This window comes from Saccostrea cucullata, unplaced genomic scaffold, assembly GCF_032062105.1.
Source record: "Saccostrea cucullata isolate Sc308-1 unplaced genomic scaffold, CSIRO_AGI_Scuc_v1 ctg1380, whole genome shotgun sequence".
In the NCBI taxonomy this organism is placed as follows: domain Eukaryota; kingdom Metazoa; phylum Mollusca; class Bivalvia; order Ostreida; family Ostreidae; genus Saccostrea; species Saccostrea cuccullata.
The window spans coordinates 90,621-111,366 of record NW_026928293.1 but is presented as its reverse complement, the minus strand read 5'-3'; the positions used below and the strand labels follow the sequence as shown (position 1 = coordinate 111,366).

At 34.0% G+C, this 20,746-nt stretch overlaps 4 protein-coding genes and 1 long non-coding RNA gene across 5 annotated transcripts; 1 reads left to right on the top strand and 4 right to left on the bottom strand.

Annotated features, from left to right (window-relative positions):
* Positions 1-1,307: 1,307 nt before the first annotated feature.
* Positions 1,308-11,251, bottom strand: LOC134277054 (F-box/LRR-repeat protein 21-like). Its single transcript, XM_062759323.1, has 2 exons — positions 11,121-11,251; positions 1,308-3,350 (listed from the first exon to the last, which is right to left on the bottom strand). Exon 2 carries the CDS (start codon positions 3,319-3,321, stop codon positions 1,903-1,905), a length of 1,419 nt encoding a protein of 472 aa, XP_062615307.1. The 5' UTR covers positions 3,322-3,350; positions 11,121-11,251; the 3' UTR covers positions 1,308-1,902.
* Positions 4,688-6,797, top strand: LOC134277062 (uncharacterized). The gene is made up of 2 exons (XM_062759328.1): positions 4,688-5,257; positions 5,660-6,797. The coding sequence occupies exons 1-2, from the start codon at positions 4,722-4,724 to the stop codon at positions 6,795-6,797; spliced, it is 1,674 nt and encodes a 557-aa protein (XP_062615312.1). The 5' UTR covers positions 4,688-4,721.
* On the bottom strand, positions 7,022-8,544 carry LOC134277053 (uncharacterized). The gene is made up of 2 exons (XM_062759322.1): positions 8,413-8,544; positions 7,022-8,266 (listed from the first exon to the last, which is right to left on the bottom strand). The coding sequence occupies exons 1-2, from the start codon at positions 8,533-8,535 to the stop codon at positions 7,157-7,159; spliced, it is 1,233 nt and encodes a 410-aa protein (XP_062615306.1). The 5' UTR covers positions 8,536-8,544; the 3' UTR covers positions 7,022-7,156.
* On the bottom strand, positions 8,555-9,534 carry LOC134277051 (uncharacterized). Its single transcript, XR_009994178.1, has 3 exons — positions 9,517-9,534; positions 8,799-8,932; positions 8,555-8,576 (listed from the first exon to the last, which is right to left on the bottom strand). It is a non-coding gene; the product is annotated as an uncharacterized LOC134277051 (long non-coding RNA).
* A 4,402-nt stretch (positions 11,252-15,653) lies between the features above and the next one.
* On the bottom strand, positions 15,654-17,945 carry LOC134277058 (demethylmenaquinone methyltransferase-like). The gene is made up of 3 exons (XM_062759326.1): positions 17,774-17,945; positions 16,451-16,678; positions 15,654-16,179 (listed from the first exon to the last, which is right to left on the bottom strand). The coding sequence occupies exons 1-3, from the start codon at positions 17,888-17,890 to the stop codon at positions 15,688-15,690; spliced, it is 837 nt and encodes a 278-aa protein (XP_062615310.1). The 5' UTR covers positions 17,891-17,945; the 3' UTR covers positions 15,654-15,687.
* Between the last annotated feature and the right edge of the window lie 2,801 nt (positions 17,946-20,746).

Sequence of the window (20,746 nt, the reverse complement as noted above, 5' to 3'; positions counted from 1 at the left end):
AGGAAATTCTGATTCCATTATTTTTTCTGGGACTTTCCGCACTAAATACTTAGGTTTTTGGCCATACCTTTTATATAGAGATAAACAGATTGTCAGCGCAACTCCTCATAAACCACAGCACAGAATTTCGTCAAACTTTGCAGATATTTAGGACACAATATGTAGATGTGCATATTACCAGGAAATTCCGATTCCTTTATTTTTCCGGGAATTTCCACACTTTCCAACTTAGACTTTTTGGCCATATTTTGAATATACAGATGAACAGTTTGTCAGCACCACTCCTCTTAAACTGTTGTACATAGTTTCTTCCACCTATGCAGATATTTAGGACATATTCCATTATTTTATCCCAAAGAGTTTTGCCTATTATTCAAGAAAATTTCTCCCCCCACCCCCCCCAACCACTTCAAATTAATGTTTGGATTTGTATAATGCCAAGAAATTTTGATTCCATTATTTATCTAGAAACTTCATTCCACATTTAAATGTCCTCATATGCAAGACATTTTGATGTGAAAATTTTTTGCAATTACATGTATTGCCCTTTTTGATCTATACTATGTATTTAAAGTGCACTAGCTGTGCCTTTCATTATGTGTATCACTGTCAAGTTTTGGGGGAGCGTGGGGTATGTGAGCTAGCTCACTTTTTCTTTCATTTATTGATGGAGATACTAGTACATACATGGGGATACCATATTATAATGTTGAAAGAGCTCACCAGCTATAAGAGTGATGAATTCTAGAGAACAGTAGACTTGTCACACCAGCACCGATTGATTAAATGCCTTGCTCATTAAGATCATATATAAAGTAATTATTTAAATTATTATGAATGCAAAGTATGAGAAGGAATGGATCTTCAATTTTTTTTTTGAGAAATCATTTCTAAACACTACGTCCCTTTGATTACGAGGGTTGTTTAATAAAAAATACAAAAATGTCACCTTAAGTAAGAAAACGACATATTCTCAATATTTTCAATCCTTCAAAGCATTCGAAGCTACATTTTCCGCATGTATTCAAGGTCTTTGTACACATGGCCAGAAAACAGCAGCAAACCCATGTAATGCATGCCCCAAAAGACACTGATGAAAATAACTTCTTATAACATACTAGCTAGTATCTTGTATTGCACAATTTTTCTTTGATTGTTTTCATGCCTTTTTGGAAAAAATATTTCACATGGCTGAGATCTAGATACTAGTAATACATGGGATGAAAACGGTCTGTAAACTTTTTTCTTCAAAATTTTATTCGTTTCTCTATGCTTATTGCAAATTTGCAACAGCATTGTCAGGTAAAGGAAAAAAATACCCTGAAAATCGACCTTTGCAGGAAGTAAAATTTTAACATACAAGTAAGGGAAGTAACCATTGAGAGTCTTTCATTCGGTTGCAAGTACATGTATTATTTGAAGAAAAAAAAATAACAAAACATACAGGTATTGCAGCTCTTGCTTCCGTTTACAATAATAAGACGATAGTTTTTTTTTCTTTGAGTCCACATAATTTCTTATTGATCTTCGTTTTTGGCTTCAAAGAGTATTCCCATGTCCATGAATTGTCAACAATTACGCAAGTTTATCAAATCTCTTCTTTTGTTTAATATTCGTTTGGGCAAAAAACATTTGGTACATTTAAAGATTTGAAATTAAAATAAAATTATTTTCTGAGATAACAAATTTCTCATGTACCTACCCATCCAATATTTTCAGATCAAGTCGGGAGAGGACACCCAAACAATTTTCTGAAGGTTGCCTAAGTCAATTTTTCTTAAATAACTTCTCTGAATTGACTACGTATAATGGACTATAATATAAAACTTTGGACAATTCACTGGACAGTAATTATATTTCCTTTAGGGAGTAAACTCTCGCACAGTAAACTTTGTATATTGACTATTGATAAAACTTGTCAGGAAACCAATCTCGACCCAAATATTCGGACACTTTCTCAATCATTATCTGTTCCTCATCTTCGTGGTCTAACATAGAAACCTGTTCGTGAAATTTCACTAGATCCACAAGGACATACACTCCATCCTTATTTTTCGCTATAACTTGATCACTGTCAATGGTCATTTCCGGATTCTTCTCGACATTCTTTTTATAAATGTTCTTTCTAATCAAGTGAAACGACTCCCAGTTCTTTTTTCTCAATTTCGCAAGACGTATAACATTTTGACAGTTGATTTTGCCGCAGTATTTTAACCTACACAGTTGGTCTGAGTTTTCCACAAGAGTAACTAGTTCTCTTTCAAAATCTCCATCCTCTTCGTTATATTCAAATGTATCCAGTGTCGAATTGAAAGAATCCACCAGGTAAGCGATAAATTCCTTGTCACTTCTGATATATTCTCCAAACTTTATTTCATAGAGAGGACAGGAAGGCCTCAGGAAACACTCTAGTTTGTAATGTGGTGCTCTTGACAAAACCAAAACTTTCACTTTCACATTCGTGTTGTAACTTGAGAAATCTTTCCAAACTGATTCATTCACTGTTGGCATTTTGAAGGATTCATCTTCAGGAATAAAATTAATTGTTATGTGTAATTGTTGAAGCTTCTCTCTACCCCTCAATGATAGACTCGAGATAAGATCTGACGTGATCATAGGCGATCTTAAGGCTAAATGGGTCAAGTTCTTGAAATGATCCACCAATTTCAAAGTCAACTCTGATGAAATTAAATGTGGTCTTCGCACAGACCAAGCCGTGGAATCGCATTTAAACAAGCCTAGTTTTCTCAGACCTTTAATGTTGTTATTTTCAATAACAGCTTGAAATATATTTTCATCAGGATTCTGCAAGGAGTTAGCAAATACTGGCCATGAGTTTACGACAAAAGTCTTTAAATGTGACTGATTTCTAACTATGTCTACCATAGGCTTCATATTTTCGGTACGAATTTTCATTTCTGATACATTTGGTTTGTTTCTCAAACCACCTACATCCAATGTTAGATGACCCAATTTAAAATCCTTGATGTGTTCTTCTAAAACAGTGTTCCATTCTCCAAAGCTCACATGTAAGGGCTCACAAATAAAAAAGGTAACGTCATAGAACATTTTTGCAAATCTACGAACGAGAAGAAAGTTTCTTTTGGGAATTTTAACACAGTGGAAGTTTCTGTGTTTTCCTGAGCTTCCCCCTACATCTAGTGTTACTTTCTGCCATAGTGTGGGGTGATTAAATGCATTGTAAATGTTTGAACACGCCAGAGATGCACTGTATCTGTCTTTAAGTGATAAATATTCCAATACCCGAATCCAAACGACAATCGGCAGATTGCCAAAATCAGTTGATTCCTCTACATTCATTGCTGGATGCTCTTTTGCATTCTCTCTAACTGAAATACAAATTAAAATTGGTAAAGTAAATATACATCTGTATCACAAAGAACAATAACACACTTTTGCTCTGGGACTTACAAATTTTCAAAATTGTTGTCAACTGCTGACTCTAAAATGTTAACTAAATCATACAATTACATAGATAGAGTATATGAGTTTACCGGGGTAAGTATGGCTATAAAGATTATGAAGTGTTTATTATGTAAATGAGTCAATTTCAACCCTGCTCCGTGACCCCATTTTTGCTGTCTTAAATCTTTGATAATTTTGATAAAAATCAAGATATATTCCAATTTTTTTTAACTCAAAATATTTTAATCCAGCACCAGTAACTATCAATTAGTTTGAGAAGTATTAAATTAAACTTGAATCATTTGTGTGTGTTATGTCCTGTGTGAAATGGAAGTGACGTAATTAGCATTGGGAAAAATCTTGAATGCTGCCATGACTTATAGATATGCTATGGGATGCTAGGATTTTGCTTTGTTCTTTGGATATAAAGAAAGTTAGCTTTACATATAGTGTAAAACGAATGAGTAATAGTAAACCTATAGAGTGTTTCATAATAGGCCTACATGTTACATTTTTTTAAATTTACAATTTGACACAAACATAAGAAAACAAGATGTGTTTGTGAAATACTGTGATGCCCCCTATGGCAGCTTATGGTGAGGATTAAAAGTTTATCAAATGCAATGCAAGTCAAACTCCAAGGTCAACAGGTCAAGCATGTTGGTATCCGAAGGAAGGTCTCATTACAAGGAATACACAATGTACCTGTAAAATATGAAAGCCCTAGTACTAACAGTTCAAAAGTTGTGGACAAGTTTAAAGTTTTTGAAAACTTGGTTAAACTCAAAGGTAATAGTCAAAAGTTAAAATATTTTACCCATTGAAAGGTCTTGCCACAGTGAATACACAGATGAAGTATGAAAGCCCTAGTGCCAACAATTCAAAAGTTACGGCCACGAAAGAAGTTTGATTTTTTTTTGTAAAATTGGGTCGAACAAGATCAAGAGGTCCAATTTTGTGGTACCAGAAGAAAGGTCTTGTCACAAGGAATACACCTGTGAAATATGACAGTCATAGTCCCTTCCACTCAAAAGTTATGGCCAAGGTTAATGTTTTTGTGGACAAAGTGAAACAGACGAATGGACAGGGCAAAAACTATATACCCCTGAATCATCAAAGATGAAGACAGATGTACTCATCATTTTAATGCATTTATCCATTTAAATTCACTGTGTACATGCAATTACCAATACGGAATATCGGAACTCCAAAATTGTGGAACTCTTTTAAAAAAGAAGTCACAAAAATGACGCGTAACTTGGGCAACTTTTGTAAACAAATCGGTAGCTAAAATAATGGCAGAGAACGAATCATTTCTTGTGCAAAAATCTTTGCCCGATTTAAAGAAATTTTTGACAGATCGTGGTATAAGGGTATCGGGCTACAGAAAACATGAGTTATTAGACTTAGCTCGCGAAGCGTGTAGACAAAATTTGCAGCCAAAATGCGATTTCGCACAAGAATCTGCAGATCGACTGAAACGTAGGACTGTCCATGGCGTAACATATCCACATCCCAATTCCCCAAATATTAAATGGGATGATTGTTTAGATAAAATACCGTCCATTGAGGCGTATGATATTCAGTATTATTTAAAAACCAGTTGCCTGTGGACAAATGAAAGACTGAAAAATTACAAATCCGACAACAGCTACCGCTTGCATTCAAATGGTCACATTAGTAACGTGGCCATGTCTAAACTCGACTCTAATCTCTGTTATATCAGAGGTTCATCCACTCCAGAGGAACGACAGACAGCTGAGCCCTACAAAATGTGGCTGTTGGTACAAGAGAATGGAACAGTTGTCTCTGGAGAGTGCACATGTGTTGCGTATGTACTAGATCTATTATACAATAATTCGTCGCGGACGTTTGAGAAAACATTGGATTGAAATTATAATTCTAGGTTGTGACATGATATCAGTGTTTTCCTTATATGTTGGCTGCTCTATAAGCATTTTATATTTATACAGATCAGAATTTTCTATCCAATGTTTTTAAAAGAAAAAATTATCAGATTGCGGAAATAACTAACTGTTCTCTAGAAGAAAAGCTGTAATGATTTTTAAAAAAGTATAATATATTTTTTAAAGCATTCAACGATTCGCAAAATTAAAATTCTGCATGTATAAATGGTATTTTTTTTAAACGATAGCAAAGGTATCAAAGCATGAATAAAGATGGCAAATTTTGACTTCATAATATAAATAGCAGTACCATAATTTTTTTGTAGTGGTGATGGTACATGTAAGCATATTGCTGCTTTGCTGTTTGGACTTCAACAATTTTGCCTAGGACTGAATGATCGAACAGAGATTGGTGTCACTGATAAAAAGGCTAAGTGGACAAATCCTGTGAGGTCAACAAGACCAGTAAAAATTACTGACCTTGATCTAAGACAGCAACCAAACAACCAACCTCAGCCCATGGCATGTGATGAAGAATACACACCTGTTACTAATGAACAATTAAACAATCGAACTGAAAAAGATATATACAAACTTTTAAAAGCAGAAAAATTGGCTGCATGTGCAGCATATACCCTATCTGATAGTTCTGATTCTGAGTATGAATTTGAAGAAAGTGTGTGTGAGAATGTGACTGAATTTGCTCAAAATTTTTATGTGATGAATCCAAATGCTTCCTTTGAAGAATTTGTTGATGGTCTTAGAGTTTATTTTGACAGAAATCTTGCAGTCAAAATTTCAAAATGTACAGTTGGTCAAAACTCATCAGATGTATGGCATCATCAAAGAGCAGGTCGCATCACTGCATCATCTGTGTTTAACTGCCTGCATTTCAGTGGTCGGAATGAAAATGGTAGCCTTGTTACACAAATTCTTTGTAAAAAATATGCTACTTCAGAATCTAATTGTATTCCTGCACTTGTACATGGTAGAAAATATGAAGCAAAAGGTAGAGATATGTATTTGGAGTTAAATGGGAAAATTCACACTAATCTAAGATATTCCAGTGCAGGCCTGATAATCGATGATGAGCTTCCTTTCATTGGTGCCTCACCAGATGGTTTACTAGAGTGTGATTGTTGTTTACCAGGGTGCCTCGAAATTAAATGTCCATACAAGTATAAAGATAAAAACCCAAAGGAGGCAGCAGCATGTGATTTAAAAAATTTTGAACTAAGAAATGGATTTCCTGTTTTAAGGAAAAACAGTAACTCACCATATTATTGTCAAATGATGTGTCAAATGGCTGTTACAAAGCGTACCTATTGTGATTTTATTTTGTACACACACTCAGGAATTTTTTCTGAAAGAGTGTTCTTCAATGGACAAATATGGGGATGTATGAAACAAAAAATTGTCAAGTTTTATAAGACATTTATATTTCCAAAAATTATCATCAGTTGAATTTATTATTATGCAATTAAAGAAATTTTTCAAAAACATATCCAAATCAGTCATTTTTTTCCTACATGCTTTGAATATTGCAGACTTAGTGCAGCATTACGGAACACTGATAAAAAAGATTTGTCCTTCATATAAACTTTTAATCAGTAAATCTGTAATAATAGATATGTCAATATAACAGTACATAACAAATAACACTAACATAAAACTTCCTTCAGTCAAAACAGTAAACTATATAAATATCAAATAAATAATGTGAAAGAATGAACTTTTGCAACAAAATTTAAGTTGTTGCACTTGTAATGTTATAGCACTTGCAAACAATAATCATGGTATTTTATTTACTTAGTTAGAAAATCTTATTTTTTCTGAACTTTGCTGACAAGGGGAGCCATAAAATTACAAAAAATACCCGCTACTTGTAAGGCTTGATTTGCAACAGACAATGATTTTATGTACATAATACCATCAAAGAATTTGTAACTTTTCAGTCTCTGAATTGCACGCTCCACATGAATGCGCAATGAGGCAATGTTTTTTGACTCCTTAATTTGTTTAGATGTCAAGTATTTGCCTTTTCCATACTGACATGGTCGACAAAATGGTGGCATATTCAGCTGTGCTCCCCTTTGAAGAAGGAGGTCATTAATTAGAAATCCGCGATCTGCCATAACATGATCACCTCGCTGAATAAGATCTAGAAATCCACTTCTCAGAGTAATGCTGCGATCTGAAATGTTTCCAGACCATAATTCAGATATGAATGTAAAGGCCCTATTTGGTGAAATCCCAACCAGTGCTTTGAAAGTGTTCTTGTTTTTGTAATTTGACCAAGTTCTGCTCTGAGCTGAAGGATTCCTTGGACGTTGAACAAAGATCTCTGTTGCATCAATTATGACTCTTGTGTTTGGGTATTTTAAACGGAAGGAAAGAGGCATATGCTTTTTTATTTTTTGCCTTGATGGCCACTTAAGTAATGGTTTTAATTGCTGATCTAGGAAACACATCCATGTGGTGAATATGGAAGAAACTGTGGACTGAGACACGCCAAACAAAACTGAACAGAACATGGTGTTCAGGCCTAAACGCAGACGAAGTAGTGCCAAAATGAATTCTTCAAATAACTGCAGTTTTCTTTGTTTCCCAGGTCTCCTTAAATTTTCTGAGTGCCACTTTTTTTCATGACTTGATGATCTACGAGTCCAATACTTCATACTGGAAGCTGCGCCATTCAGTATGTCGAACAAACCCTTTAAAAACAGAAGAGAAGGCAGCCCAAGAAAAAGTCTTACATGGTTGTCACACTTCGTTAGTTTATCTATTAAAATCTCTCGGAAAAGTTTGTCTTTGTTTAGAAGTTTGGATTCAACTTCCTTTCTTTGTCTTTCACTTTCATTTAACTGATTTTTCAGTTGTGTGTTTTCCTCTTGAAAAGCCACTATCCTCTCCTCGAGTTGTTCACAATGAACCTACAAAGTTAAGCACACATTAAATTTTTTTTAAACAAACATTAAAAACAATAGAGAATACATATTTGCTCAAACACCCTGTACATGTATTTATGTGACATAACATGAAATAATTAAAAAAAACAATTGCTCTGCTGTAAAAATACCTTCAGATGCCTATTTTCATGTTCCAAATTTGTTATTTGGGTATCAGCATCTGCCCAGTCTGTGTCACTAAGATGAGATGAACCTGACATAGGACTCGCTACATATGGGTGGTCATGTTGCATGATACCAGGTAGGGAATAAGGTGTATCAGTTGTAATTGGAACTGTGAAAGAAAAATACATATACAAAAGCATATTTTTATGCATATGAAAATATACTGGTTATGATCTTTTGGGGTATATTTGTTATTATTGATTATGCAAGTTTCTTTAATCCAGACATTTCTGATAATAGAAAAAAAACATAGATAAATGACAAACTTTTTAAACAAAATCAAAGAAGTGTTATGTATTTAGTTATTTTTAAGAAAACTGTGTCTTCCAACCTTTTCCTCCTTCCTTGTCAGGAATAATGATTTCATGCTGTATGCCTTGATATAACTCTGCCACTGGTACTGGCTGGACAAATACACTAGTCTGTGAAGTCCTTTGTTTTTTTCCTTCAGAGTGACTTTCATTTCTGCATGTAAAATGTTTGATTAACAGTTTTTATTACAACATAATTCATGCGATATAAAAAGATACTTGTGTGTGTGTGTTTCTGAATGAAATTTAGATATTGATTATTCATGCAAATTATATTGAATATATTCTTTACGCGAAAAATTAATATGTACTCTTGTTTCCTGTCACCCGAGCTACCCTAACATTTTAGCCTGCAACCCTAATTATTTTTTATATTCATTTGGGGGGGGGGGGGGGGGGGGGGGCTATTTTCCTGAAATACTAAAGTCACCCAACAACATTAACAGAGCTAATACATCTAAAGTGCACAGGATACCTTAATTTATTTTATAAATCTTTATTAATAAACCTGCTCTGTAAAGTGTAAACATACTGTTTTCTTGTTATTACATGATACATATTCTCCATCCATTGAGCTTTGAAAATAATTTTTTCCCTACCTACCTACCCTATTTCTTTTTTGGTCAGGGAACAGGAAACAAGAATATATTTTCGTTTGGCCTAATAATCTGATAATAGAAATATGGGTTTCACATTTTTATGTAAAATTATCATTGATCGAGAAGCTAAAATACAAACCCCTGGGAAGATGAAGTACTTTTGTATTTTGAAGTTTCAATGTTTTCCTTTTTCCTTGTTACCCTGGGCCTGGTCATGCATGTAGTTATTATATTCAAATAAAGTTGGTATTGGGTTAGTGTCAGTGGGTCTTCCATCTACAAAATGTCTGGAGCATACTGCGTGCCAATGATCTGTGTTACTAGGTTTATATATTTTTACGACCTAGTACCGTGTGTATTTATCCACTGGCGCCGAAGTTTTGGATTTTTAGTTGCGGACGGCAATACATAAAAAGTGACAACATTTCCATTTTTATCTACCATATGCGGGTTTTTACTAATAAAGTTAGATTTCCTGGAGTCATTGTTACATCCCACGGCAATACAATGGTAATTTACCATGGTTATTTGTAGGTAAGACGCGGTTATTTGACATCATAAGACATGACAAGTTCAGCAGCGCGTCCTTGTTTACAAAATGTTGCCCAAGTTCACGCCAAAAACGAGATCTCGTTAGACACACTAAATATTAAAACCGCGACGGAATTAAAGACGAAATAATAGTTCCGATGTTGGCTATTTAAATATGAAACAACAGCTGAAATTCAGATCTTGTCAAGAACCCACATATTTTGAATGATCTTTACCTATTTTAATTCCAGAAGAATGTTGCTTTTTAAAATGTTTCTAATCTTGTCAAACATTTTTTGATAAGACAATTCTCATTTGAGATTGTATATGGTTTCTTTTTTTTTTTTTTTTAGCTTTATCAGTATGTTTGGCAAAGGATTTTAGACCCTCCTTCTAAGAATTACCATGGAAAAAGGCATAAAAATTGAGATCTGGCAAATGTAGAGGTCAAGTTCTTCCCCTTGGAATGCTGAATTAAAGAGAATTTATACATTGATGTAGTCAGGTCATATGTCAAAATTAGTTGTAAAACATTATGTTGCTACTGTGGCATAAAATCCTGAAAACGTCTTTCTTTTATTTTTCTGCAGCTGATAAGTTTGCTTAATCCCAAAGTCTCCATTTCAAGTAAATTTAATCTTTTGTTCTGGAAGTTTTGAGTTTTCTGCATTAATAATATTGAGTCATTCATTGCATATTGCTCATCTCTGACCTTTCAATTTTGTTACCAGCCTTCTGTTACAGGACAATAACATCATAGGCACTCCCCATCTTAATTGTTAGCAAAAATGTACATCTTAGATGTATAATTTTTTTTTTAACAATTGAGATGGGGGATGTCTATGAATATAAATACAGGATCTTAGTGCATTGTCTTACAGTTATTTCTACAGTAAGTAAAATGCTATCTACATTCTTTAAATGTACAAACACGCCCAGATCGTTCTCTATCCAGATTTGTCTGCCAACTAACTACTACTGGTATATGTAACTACTGTAGCGAATGGCATGCAGAGATCTGGATATGGACATATGAATCATCAAAACCAAACACACCTTAATTAAGCATGTTAATGGTCAGGCCTGTCTAAGGGGGATATTATTAGAATACTGTAATCTGTGAATACGACAAACATTGTTACAATGGATTAAATTAAAGAAAAAACATGCTAGCCTTTTTTATCGTATATGATGCACATTATTTTGATATACCTGGTGGGCACACGCTTCTTTGGTATCGAATGGAGTCAGCGAAAAGTAGTAAATCCTTTTCCTAGTCATCGTCACAAATCACGATCCAAATGTACCTATATGCGGACTCCAGAACCGTTGCTTGAGATGATTTTTCCCAGTATAAATTTTCACTATTTTTTTTGTAAACATTGTATCACAGTTTAGATTTTATTGTATGCCAAACCCGATTTCATTTCATGCTGAACATCTAGACAGGCATTTCCTGTCTCATTCCTACGAAACGACTATATATGATTATCGAGGATCGGCAAGCCAGTCTAGCACTACATCTTGGTCGATATATTTAAGATTCGTACTACTACTTCCAAGGGATCAAGTGAAAAGACTTTTTGCCAAATTAATTATTGTATAAATCAAGGACCTGTATACTATATTATTAGATAATCAAAAGAAAAAAGTTTGTGGTCGGAATTAAATACTTAAATTAAAGTGGGGCCACATCAATTTAATTTTTAATGTAGGCATACATAAGAAATATCATTAAAATTCTTCACAAGAACAGCAAATTAAACCCATGATTGATCATCTATATAAAGCATGAAAAAATATAGATTAAAGTTTGTTCAAATAACCCCGCCCAACCCCTGAACCCACCTTTATATTTAAACTTTTCAATACTGAACTGATTTTTAGGTCACCTGAGTAATCTCAGGTGACTAATTGCTATCCGTTTTCGTACCTCGTTCGTCAAGCGTTAACATTTGAACATTTTCAGCTTCTTCTGATCTCTGAGACCTCTGAACCGATTTCAACCAAATTTGGCATATAGCATCTATGGGTAAAGGGGAACAAAAACTATGGTTTTCATGGTCTCTGCCTCCCTGGGGCCTGGGAGTAAGGGCTAAAAGCACTAAAGTTAGTGCAATCTTTAAACATTTTCTTCTTTACTCCTTGACATTAAGCATTCAAACTGTTGGTATGACTGTAATCAGCATTGAGTTCTCTACTAAAATTGTGAAATTCATGGCCCCAGGGTCAGGGGTTCTAGTGCTAGGGTTGGGCTAAATAAATTATATAGTGAAAATGCATTATTTCTTTGAAATTCTTCTTTTCTGCTCCTGGGCATTAAATGAACTAAGGAAGTGCATAGTTAACTTGAAAATGACTGCCTCTTCCAAAACTGGTCAGGGGTTCTAGTGCTACAGTAGGACGGGACTATATAGATAATATAGTGAAATGAATAAATTCTTTGAAATTCTTCTTCTCTGTTCTTGGGCATTAAATAAACTAACCAAAAGCATAGTTATGTTGAATAAGGCTGTCTCTTCCAAAATTGTGAATTTACTGGCCCCAAGGTCAACGGTTCTAGTGCTAGGGCGGGGCTATATAGATAAATATAGTGAAATGCATAAATTCTTTGAAATTCTTCTTCTCTGTTCATGGGCATTAAATAAACTAACCAAGTGCATAATTATGTTGAATAAGTCTGTCTCTTCCAAAATTGTGAATTTCATGGCCCCAGGGCCAGAGGTTCTAGTGGTAGGGCGGGGCTATATAGATTATATACAGTGAAAATGCATAGAGAACTGCGAACGATAGTATTGTTCTCCCGCCTACCCCCAGGTCAATTTTCAAAAGTTTACATATTCGATGAATTTTTACTATTTTTTTTTTATAGATAATTAATATATGGATTTTCATAAAACATTACTTATTTAGGAAAACAAAGGGAGATGACTTTAAAATTTTGGTAAAACTTGTGTTTTTCACTATAGAAATCAACGGAAAACGGAAAATCTTTTTAAAACATCCCCCCCCCCGTGTCACAAAAATTCTTTTTTACAGGTAATATGGAATGTTATTTCACAGATTCATACCAAAGATTTTTGTGTGACAGGGGGGGGGGGGGGGGCATATGTTTATTGACAAAAACGATAAAAATGCTTATTTTCCACAATTTTCAAAGCGATTTACAACTGAAACATTATATTTCATTGGTATATTTATGTTTTATTTATTTGCCTAAAACAAAAGAAAAGATATAAGGAACATTAATTTTAATCGTATCCAAGACTATTTTGAAATATGGTGATGCTTGAAACTTCAATTTCAATGAAAAAATATCGTCTAACCCCCCTTTTTAAAGAGCTGGGATTATGAATAATTTACTGTTTAGCGATGGTATTAAGACAATTCATCAATTATCATTGAACTAAACAAAGATTTTATGGCCAAATGGCTATTTATATTGAAGGTTCCAAAATATAGGCGGGAATCGACAGTTAGCGTGCGTATTTCTTCTTTGAAATTCTTCTTCTCTGCCATAGAAATTAAATAAACTGACCAATTGTATATTGAATAAGACTGCCTCTTCCAAAATTGTGAATTTCATGGACCTAAGGTCAGGGGATCTAGTGCTAGGGCGGGGCTAAATTATATAGTGAAAATGAATTTTTTGTTTGAAACACTTCTTCTCTGCTCCTGAGTATTAAATAAACTAACTGAATACTTAGTTATATTGAATAAGGCTGCCTCTTCTAAAATTGTGCATTTTATGGCCCCTAGGTTGGGGGCTTTGGTGTTAGGGTAGGGCTCTATTAATTTAAATAGTGAAAATGCATAAATTCTTCAAAAATCTTCTTTTCTGCACCTGGTTATTAAACCAATGAACTATGTACATAGTTATGAGGAGGAAGGATGCCTTTTTAAGATTTGTGAATTTCAGGGCCATGGGTCAGGGCTTATTGTGTTAGGGCGGGGCTCTAATGTTTACATAATGAAAATGCATGAATTCTTTAGAAATCTTTTCCTTTGCTCCTGGGTATTAAGCCAATGATCTCAGTACATATTTATGACTAAGAAAGCTGCCTCTTCCACAATGGTTAATTCTGGGCCCCATGGGACAGATGCACGGGGGGGGGGGGGGGTTACAGAGTTTGAAATAATTTAATGCTTTGAAATATGCGCTTTGATATTACTCAACAACATGATGATACAAAATTTAAAATTTCCAAAATTTTGAAAGATGTTGCCCCAGGGTCAGTGGTTCCTGTGGGATGGGGTGCACAACTGATAAAGTGGAAATGCATTTCTCTTTGTTACTCTGATCTACCTCTGGGTATTAAGTAACCAAAGTAAGATGGTAAGTGTATAGTTATGATAAGCAATGGTGCCTCTTTCAAAATTGTGAATTTCATGGCCTCTGGTTTAAAACACGAATCAAATTCAATTGTTGGAAAGTTGTTACATGATACTCAGGTGACTTATAGTCCCATGGGCCTCTTGTTGCTTTTTCCTAGCTAGTTGTTCAGGTGAGCGATGTGGCCACTGGACCTCTTGTTTTCGGTTCGATTTTTAGATCTTTCAATTAGCTCCCCACCCCGACCCACTTTCAATTTGCTTCCGACGCCAATGCAACGACAAACTTACGATAAATTCTTCTGGAAAATTAGCTAAAATTGGATAATTAGCCAAGCGGCTTCTTCACAGAATTTTGACGAAGCCTCTTTGCCTTAATCATGAGAAATAGAATGGCCAGAAATCAAAAAGGATGATGGCAACATGATGTGACGATACTAAAGCGATGTTTCGATGATGAAGAAGCAACAGTGCGACGATTTGCTATGACAATGCAATACATATAGAATGATGATAATGCGATAGCATGGTGGAGCGACAGTAAATATCGAACGCTTCATCGTCAACGTACCATCGCGCCACTGTCATTGCACCATGTTATTGCTATCGCACCTTTGCGCTATGTCTTCACCGTGCCATGACATCATTGTCATCGCACTGTCGTACCATCGCATCAATGCCATTCTGTTTAAGGATCATCGTTTCATCGTCATCGCTTTATAGGGTCGATGTCAAAAATATGTGAAGCAAGCTAGCTAATTATCAAATTTTTGCTAAACTTTCATAAGAATTTATCGTGTAAAGTTTTACGTTTGACATTGGTTTTACCTCGGAGTCGGAAAAAAAATTGAAGAGGGGAAGGAGCTAATTGAAAGAGATGAAAAAAAATCAAGACTGAAAAAAATATTGACATGCCAAAAAACCAACCTACGCCCCAATGTTTAATGCCTTTATTATGTCTATCTTTGCACAAAAAAAGTGGGCGACTAAGCTCCCCCGGCCCACCGGTAAGCCGGTTCCGACACCAATGACTTATATTTCTCAGCTCAACCAATCACGTGTACTAGTATGTACTGTAATTGAATTTAATCAGCCTTTGCACCATGCAGACTTTGGTAAATTCAATAGTGAAAATATCCATCTGAGTTCTTGCATTATTGCTTGCTTCACAATAGGTAATAAAATCTTCATGCATTATTACTTGCTTAAAAATGAATTAACGATTGATTATTGAAGTCAGCATAATTTAAAAAAATTAAAAATTTGGCTTTCAAGTTGACAAAATTAAAATAGATTTTATTTTCAATGTGGATACAAAAACTATCAGTGAAACAAAATATAGTGAGCGTGAAGTCAAAATGATTTTCATTTAAAAATTCTCTTTTTTTTTCTCCCTTTTTTTTTTTTTTTTTTTTTTTTTTTTTTTTTGCTTTATATTATACATCACCTACAATTCTTTTTTGACAACAAAAATTTCATAAGCTCCAGTACTATCAATTTTATGATGACTTTCAAAGTACTTTTTGAGAGTGCCTTCTTCTTTCATTTGTGTCACTTTTCTGACCATGTTCTGAATTTCTGTATCCGTGCAGACATCCCAAAAGGAATTCAAATTTCTCCAAGATTCATGAAGTGGTCCATCCAAGTCTCCATAAACAGGAAAGTATGACATCATTAATGATCTAAAAGCTGATTTCAAAGTAAATCCAGAGTCTTTCAGCATGTCTTTCATTTGCTTATGGGTGGGTAACAGCTTATGCCATTTCTTCATGGCTCCTGGTACAAGATGTACAAACCAATTTCCTTCCAAATTTTCTGGTGTATCCGTTATAATGGTCAGCACTCCGCCTGGCTTGAGAATTCGATAAACTTGTTTCAGTGTCTTAAGCAACACCGGGTACGAATCGCCATCAGGATTTTTTTCCAAATGATGCACGACCTACCAAGTAAATATAATTAAAGAAGTTTTATTTTAGAAATAACAAAACATAAACTTACCTGAAGGACTTTTTCAAACAAATCAAAAAAGAAAAGAGATATCTATTAATTTTATTTTTTCTTGGGGGGGGGCAATTTCTGGTTGCTACAATACAAAAAGTAAGGGACCATATGCAGCCTTTTTATGTATATTTTGAATACAAAATAATTTTGTCTGAGGAGACAACCCCCTACGCACCTAAAAATAATTATTAAAATAATAATATACTTACGTGGTTGATCATACCAGCGTCAAATGAATTGTCTTTGTATGGTATTTCCGGAAGAACTGCTTGTTTGAAGGTCAACTGAGTCCGGTTTGATGGCGTTTTCACTTTTGCTCGAGCCTTGTTAAGCATTCCTTCACTGGCATCTAGTAATGTTAGACTTCGCGGCTCAAATTGAGTAAAATATTCCGAAAAATTTCCTGTTCCAGAGCCAATGTCGATTATATCCATTTCCTAAAAGTGGATGAAATCATAAGAATACAGGGATCTATAATAATTTTTGAAAGGGGAGAGGTACAACAAAAGATAATGACAACTTAATTACAATGTACGTTAAAAAAAAACTTTGATAATAAAATTAACAAGAGGTCAATGGGCCACATCGTTCATATGGGCACTTTAGCTAGGAAAATCCAGAAATCAGCATTGAAAAGTTTCAATATAATGTGGTTCCGACATTTGATCTTCTACTGAGGCCTGCCTTCCTCTGGGGACATAATTGGAACATATCTGAATTTACTCTACCTGTGGATGCTTCTGATTAACAAGACTAGCTTTGGTGTTCTTGAGAAGAAATTTTAATTGATATATCCCTTATATTCTTTTTTTAATATAACTTTGACCCCATGTCTTGGTCACATCTAACTCCTACAGGTCACGATTTTAACAAATCTGAATCTACAGTACCTGAGGATACTTCCATATTAATCTGACTTAATATAGCTTCGCTGCTTTTGAGAAGCAAAATTTTCGAGATTGTTCCCATATGTACTTTGTAAAAATTTGATTCCATACTGTGGCTGCCATCCTACACCCGGGGGCAATGATTTTAAAAAACCGAAAACTTTACTCTACCTTAGTATGATTCTATATTACAGAATATGACTTCACAAGACTTTGCTATTCTTGAGATAAGAATTTCATAAATTTTCCCCTATATTTCCTATGTAAAACTTTGATCCCCGATTGTGGCCTCACGCTTTCTCCGGGTGTCACAATTTGTACAATATAAATGTATACTAAGTAAAGAAAGTTTTATTTTTATGGCTCAGTGGTTTCTGAGGAGAGTTTTAAAGATATAACACCAAATTTTCATTATTCTTTAATTACCTACCCTAGGAGAGGGAGTGGCTCTTCATTTCCCTTAACTCAAGGATAATTTGTGCCAACTTTGGTTGAAATTGACCCATTGGTTTTTGAATAGAAGAACGGCAATGACTCGGACGATCATGCAGAAAAGATGAATTTTCATTTCATAACTGTGTGAGAAATTTTTAAAATAAGGAATTCTCCATGGATTCCTTGTAAACGAGAAAAAAAAATTTTTACCTGAAATTTCTTTTCTGTAAAGTTTTCCATCGTACTTTTGAGAACGTGGCCATCAAAAGCCTTTCTCCCACAGTCGTAAACCTTGGAAACTTCGTTGTAATTTGTCAAATTGCTCATTTTATTATTAAACGGGGATAACTGCAAGATTAAGCCGAGAATTTATTTCATTTGAAATCAAGACCGTTGAACCTCCTTTTATACTGTATACAAATGTTCAAGCGGAAAGACGAACCTATAAGACACGGATGTGCGCAATAAGGTTAATAATATACAATTAATTACCCCTTTTGAGGTCAACATGGTGAAATGAGGACCCGAGACCTGGCCCACGAGATGACCTGACCTGACCGAGGCCGCGTAGGGAATGTGTACATGGAGTTTTTGGTACATGATAGTGGTAATTTTAGCTCCATCAGAAGTTTCTAGAAAATCAATGTTCTATTAATTCTGAAGCAATATTTTCGTATTTTTATTGAAATTATTTTGATTTGTATTTTTCTCCATAAAAATAGATTTTTTTAGGTTCTGAAACCTGTAATTTTCTGAAACCTAATAGTTTCAGAAATTGAACAAAATTTACACGGGTCATGTAAAAAATCTACGTTTGTCATTTTTCTCTCATTTGTGCGTCACGCTGTATCTTTAAATGGTTCTGAATAAAACTTTAAATTTGTGAGGATGTTAATGCGTTTATTTAACTATTTATTCTCTTGTGATCATTAATCTAATTTTCTCAGTTATTGTGAATGTTTAACCTGGAAAAAATATTTTTTTTATTCAAAATTTGATGTTATTTTCTCTTTGAAATATTATTCATTAAACGTATTGTCTTTCACTAATTTACAATTTTCTTTGGTTATTGAGTGTTGTCATATATATACCCATCAAAATCTTAAAAAGACGATATGTTGAAATCCAAAGTCTTTTCATTTTATCAGTTTATAGCTACTTGGCATAAATTAAATCGTATTATGGAAAAACAGATTATTTGTCTTCGACTGTGTGGAATTGTCGTAAATTACATCAATTTTAAAAATGTCAGTAGAAAAATAAGACCACTGTAACATTCATTTAATCAATACACTGGGATGTTTTAAAGTTTTATTTTGTTTTATTGCTTTAGTTATTGTGTTGATGCTGTTATTTTCTTAATATTGACATTTATCTCACCAGATTTTCCATAAAAAACCAAACATTGAGGAACAGATAGTGAAAAGCAAAAACATCAGATTTAGGGAATGCAGTGTTTATTTCAAATTAACAGATTAAAGTATACGTGTAATTCATAATAACAGTAAACTATATGTGTATTTCAAATTAACTGTGAACTACACTGTATATGTGTATTTCAAAATAATTTAATCTTAGTTGTAACGCGTCATTTGATTGGGTAAAAGATTTAATCCATTTTGTATAACATAACTTGCCCACGTCACAATGAGTTACGTCAGAAAGGTACTACATGTACTCCGCTTGACATTACTTTTAAAACATGTAAAATTTGAAGTCTTTTTCGGAGGAAAAATTGTCTTATTGTCTACACTGAAATTATATTATAAGGAATGAAGCTTATTTCAACTTATGTTATACGATATAACATAACTTGGGGCAGTTTACGCTTTATAAACCGCCGAGCTTAATTCCTTAATTAACAGTGAACGATATGTGTATTTCAAATTAACGGTGAACTATATGTGTATTTCAAATTAACAACTTTAAACATATTTGCATTTCAAATTAATAGAGTGAAGTATATGTGTATTTCTAATAAGGAGAATGAAGTTTATGTGTGTTTCAAATTATCTTAAGTGAAGAAGTATGTGCATATTTCAAATTAACGTGATGAAAACTTTGTGTATTTCAAATAAACAGTGTGAGGTACGTGCATATTTCAAATTAACAGAGTGAAGTATGCACATGTACGAGGGTCATTCAAAAAATACGTAGACAATGTTCCTCATCGTCATAATACAATGTACTAATACAAGATTATAGATCAACACGTTTTCGTAAATAATATTTACCTTGTCGAAGTGTGAAGTTTCATTTCATTTGATTAAATAGAACTCATGTTAGCCAATTTTTAAAGCAACATGTTTTGTTACCACGGAGCACGGTTATACCGATATTGTAACGTCTAAAAAACGTCGAGAAAGTTTCTCAAAATTTTACTCTGCTTTTGAATTTTATACAGTTTGTAGCGTCTGATCCATTCATAAAAACGCACCCATAACACTTTACATCTAGTTTGCTAACAATTGTGCAAATAGGTTGTCAGTGTTTTCAAATTCTTTACTGCGTAACTCTATTAGTCCCGCAACAGTGAAGCGCACATCACGTTTAGTGACGTTCCTAACTCTCTCTTTTGATTGATTTTTAAATACACCGTACGTCTACTAGTATAACTTGGTTCTTTGAAGACCATCCATCGTCCGATTCAAAGTCTCTACCACTCAAAAATTGCATTTTCCATTTAATACAAATACGCGGCTTTTTTCATAAATTTTCTGGTTCATCCAGATTTTTTTAGTTTGTTAAAGAAATTCCCCGAATGCAAAGCAAAGTTTTATTGCTACTTGCTGCTCTGTGACGTCCTCCAACGTCATGATTCTTTGCCTTTTTTAGAAACTGATATCTTTTAAACGGAGCGATATATTAAATTACCTGATAGCATTTCAAGTAATACAGCAGGGCTTGATTTAAACATGTAAATTTTATTTCGTTTCAGCTCCATTTATTAGAGGTAAGGCTATAGATACTATAAAGTGAAAATTAGTAAATTACTCAATTTTGACGTTGCTCCGTGATCCAATCATGTGCGGATCTAGAGGAGGGTTATATTTGTAATGCAAATTTACCGAGTGAATTACTAGTATGTATGCCTACCAAATTAACAGAGTGAAGTATTTGTATATTACAAAATAACAAAGAAAAGTATACGTGTAATTCAAATGAACGGAGTGACGTATACGT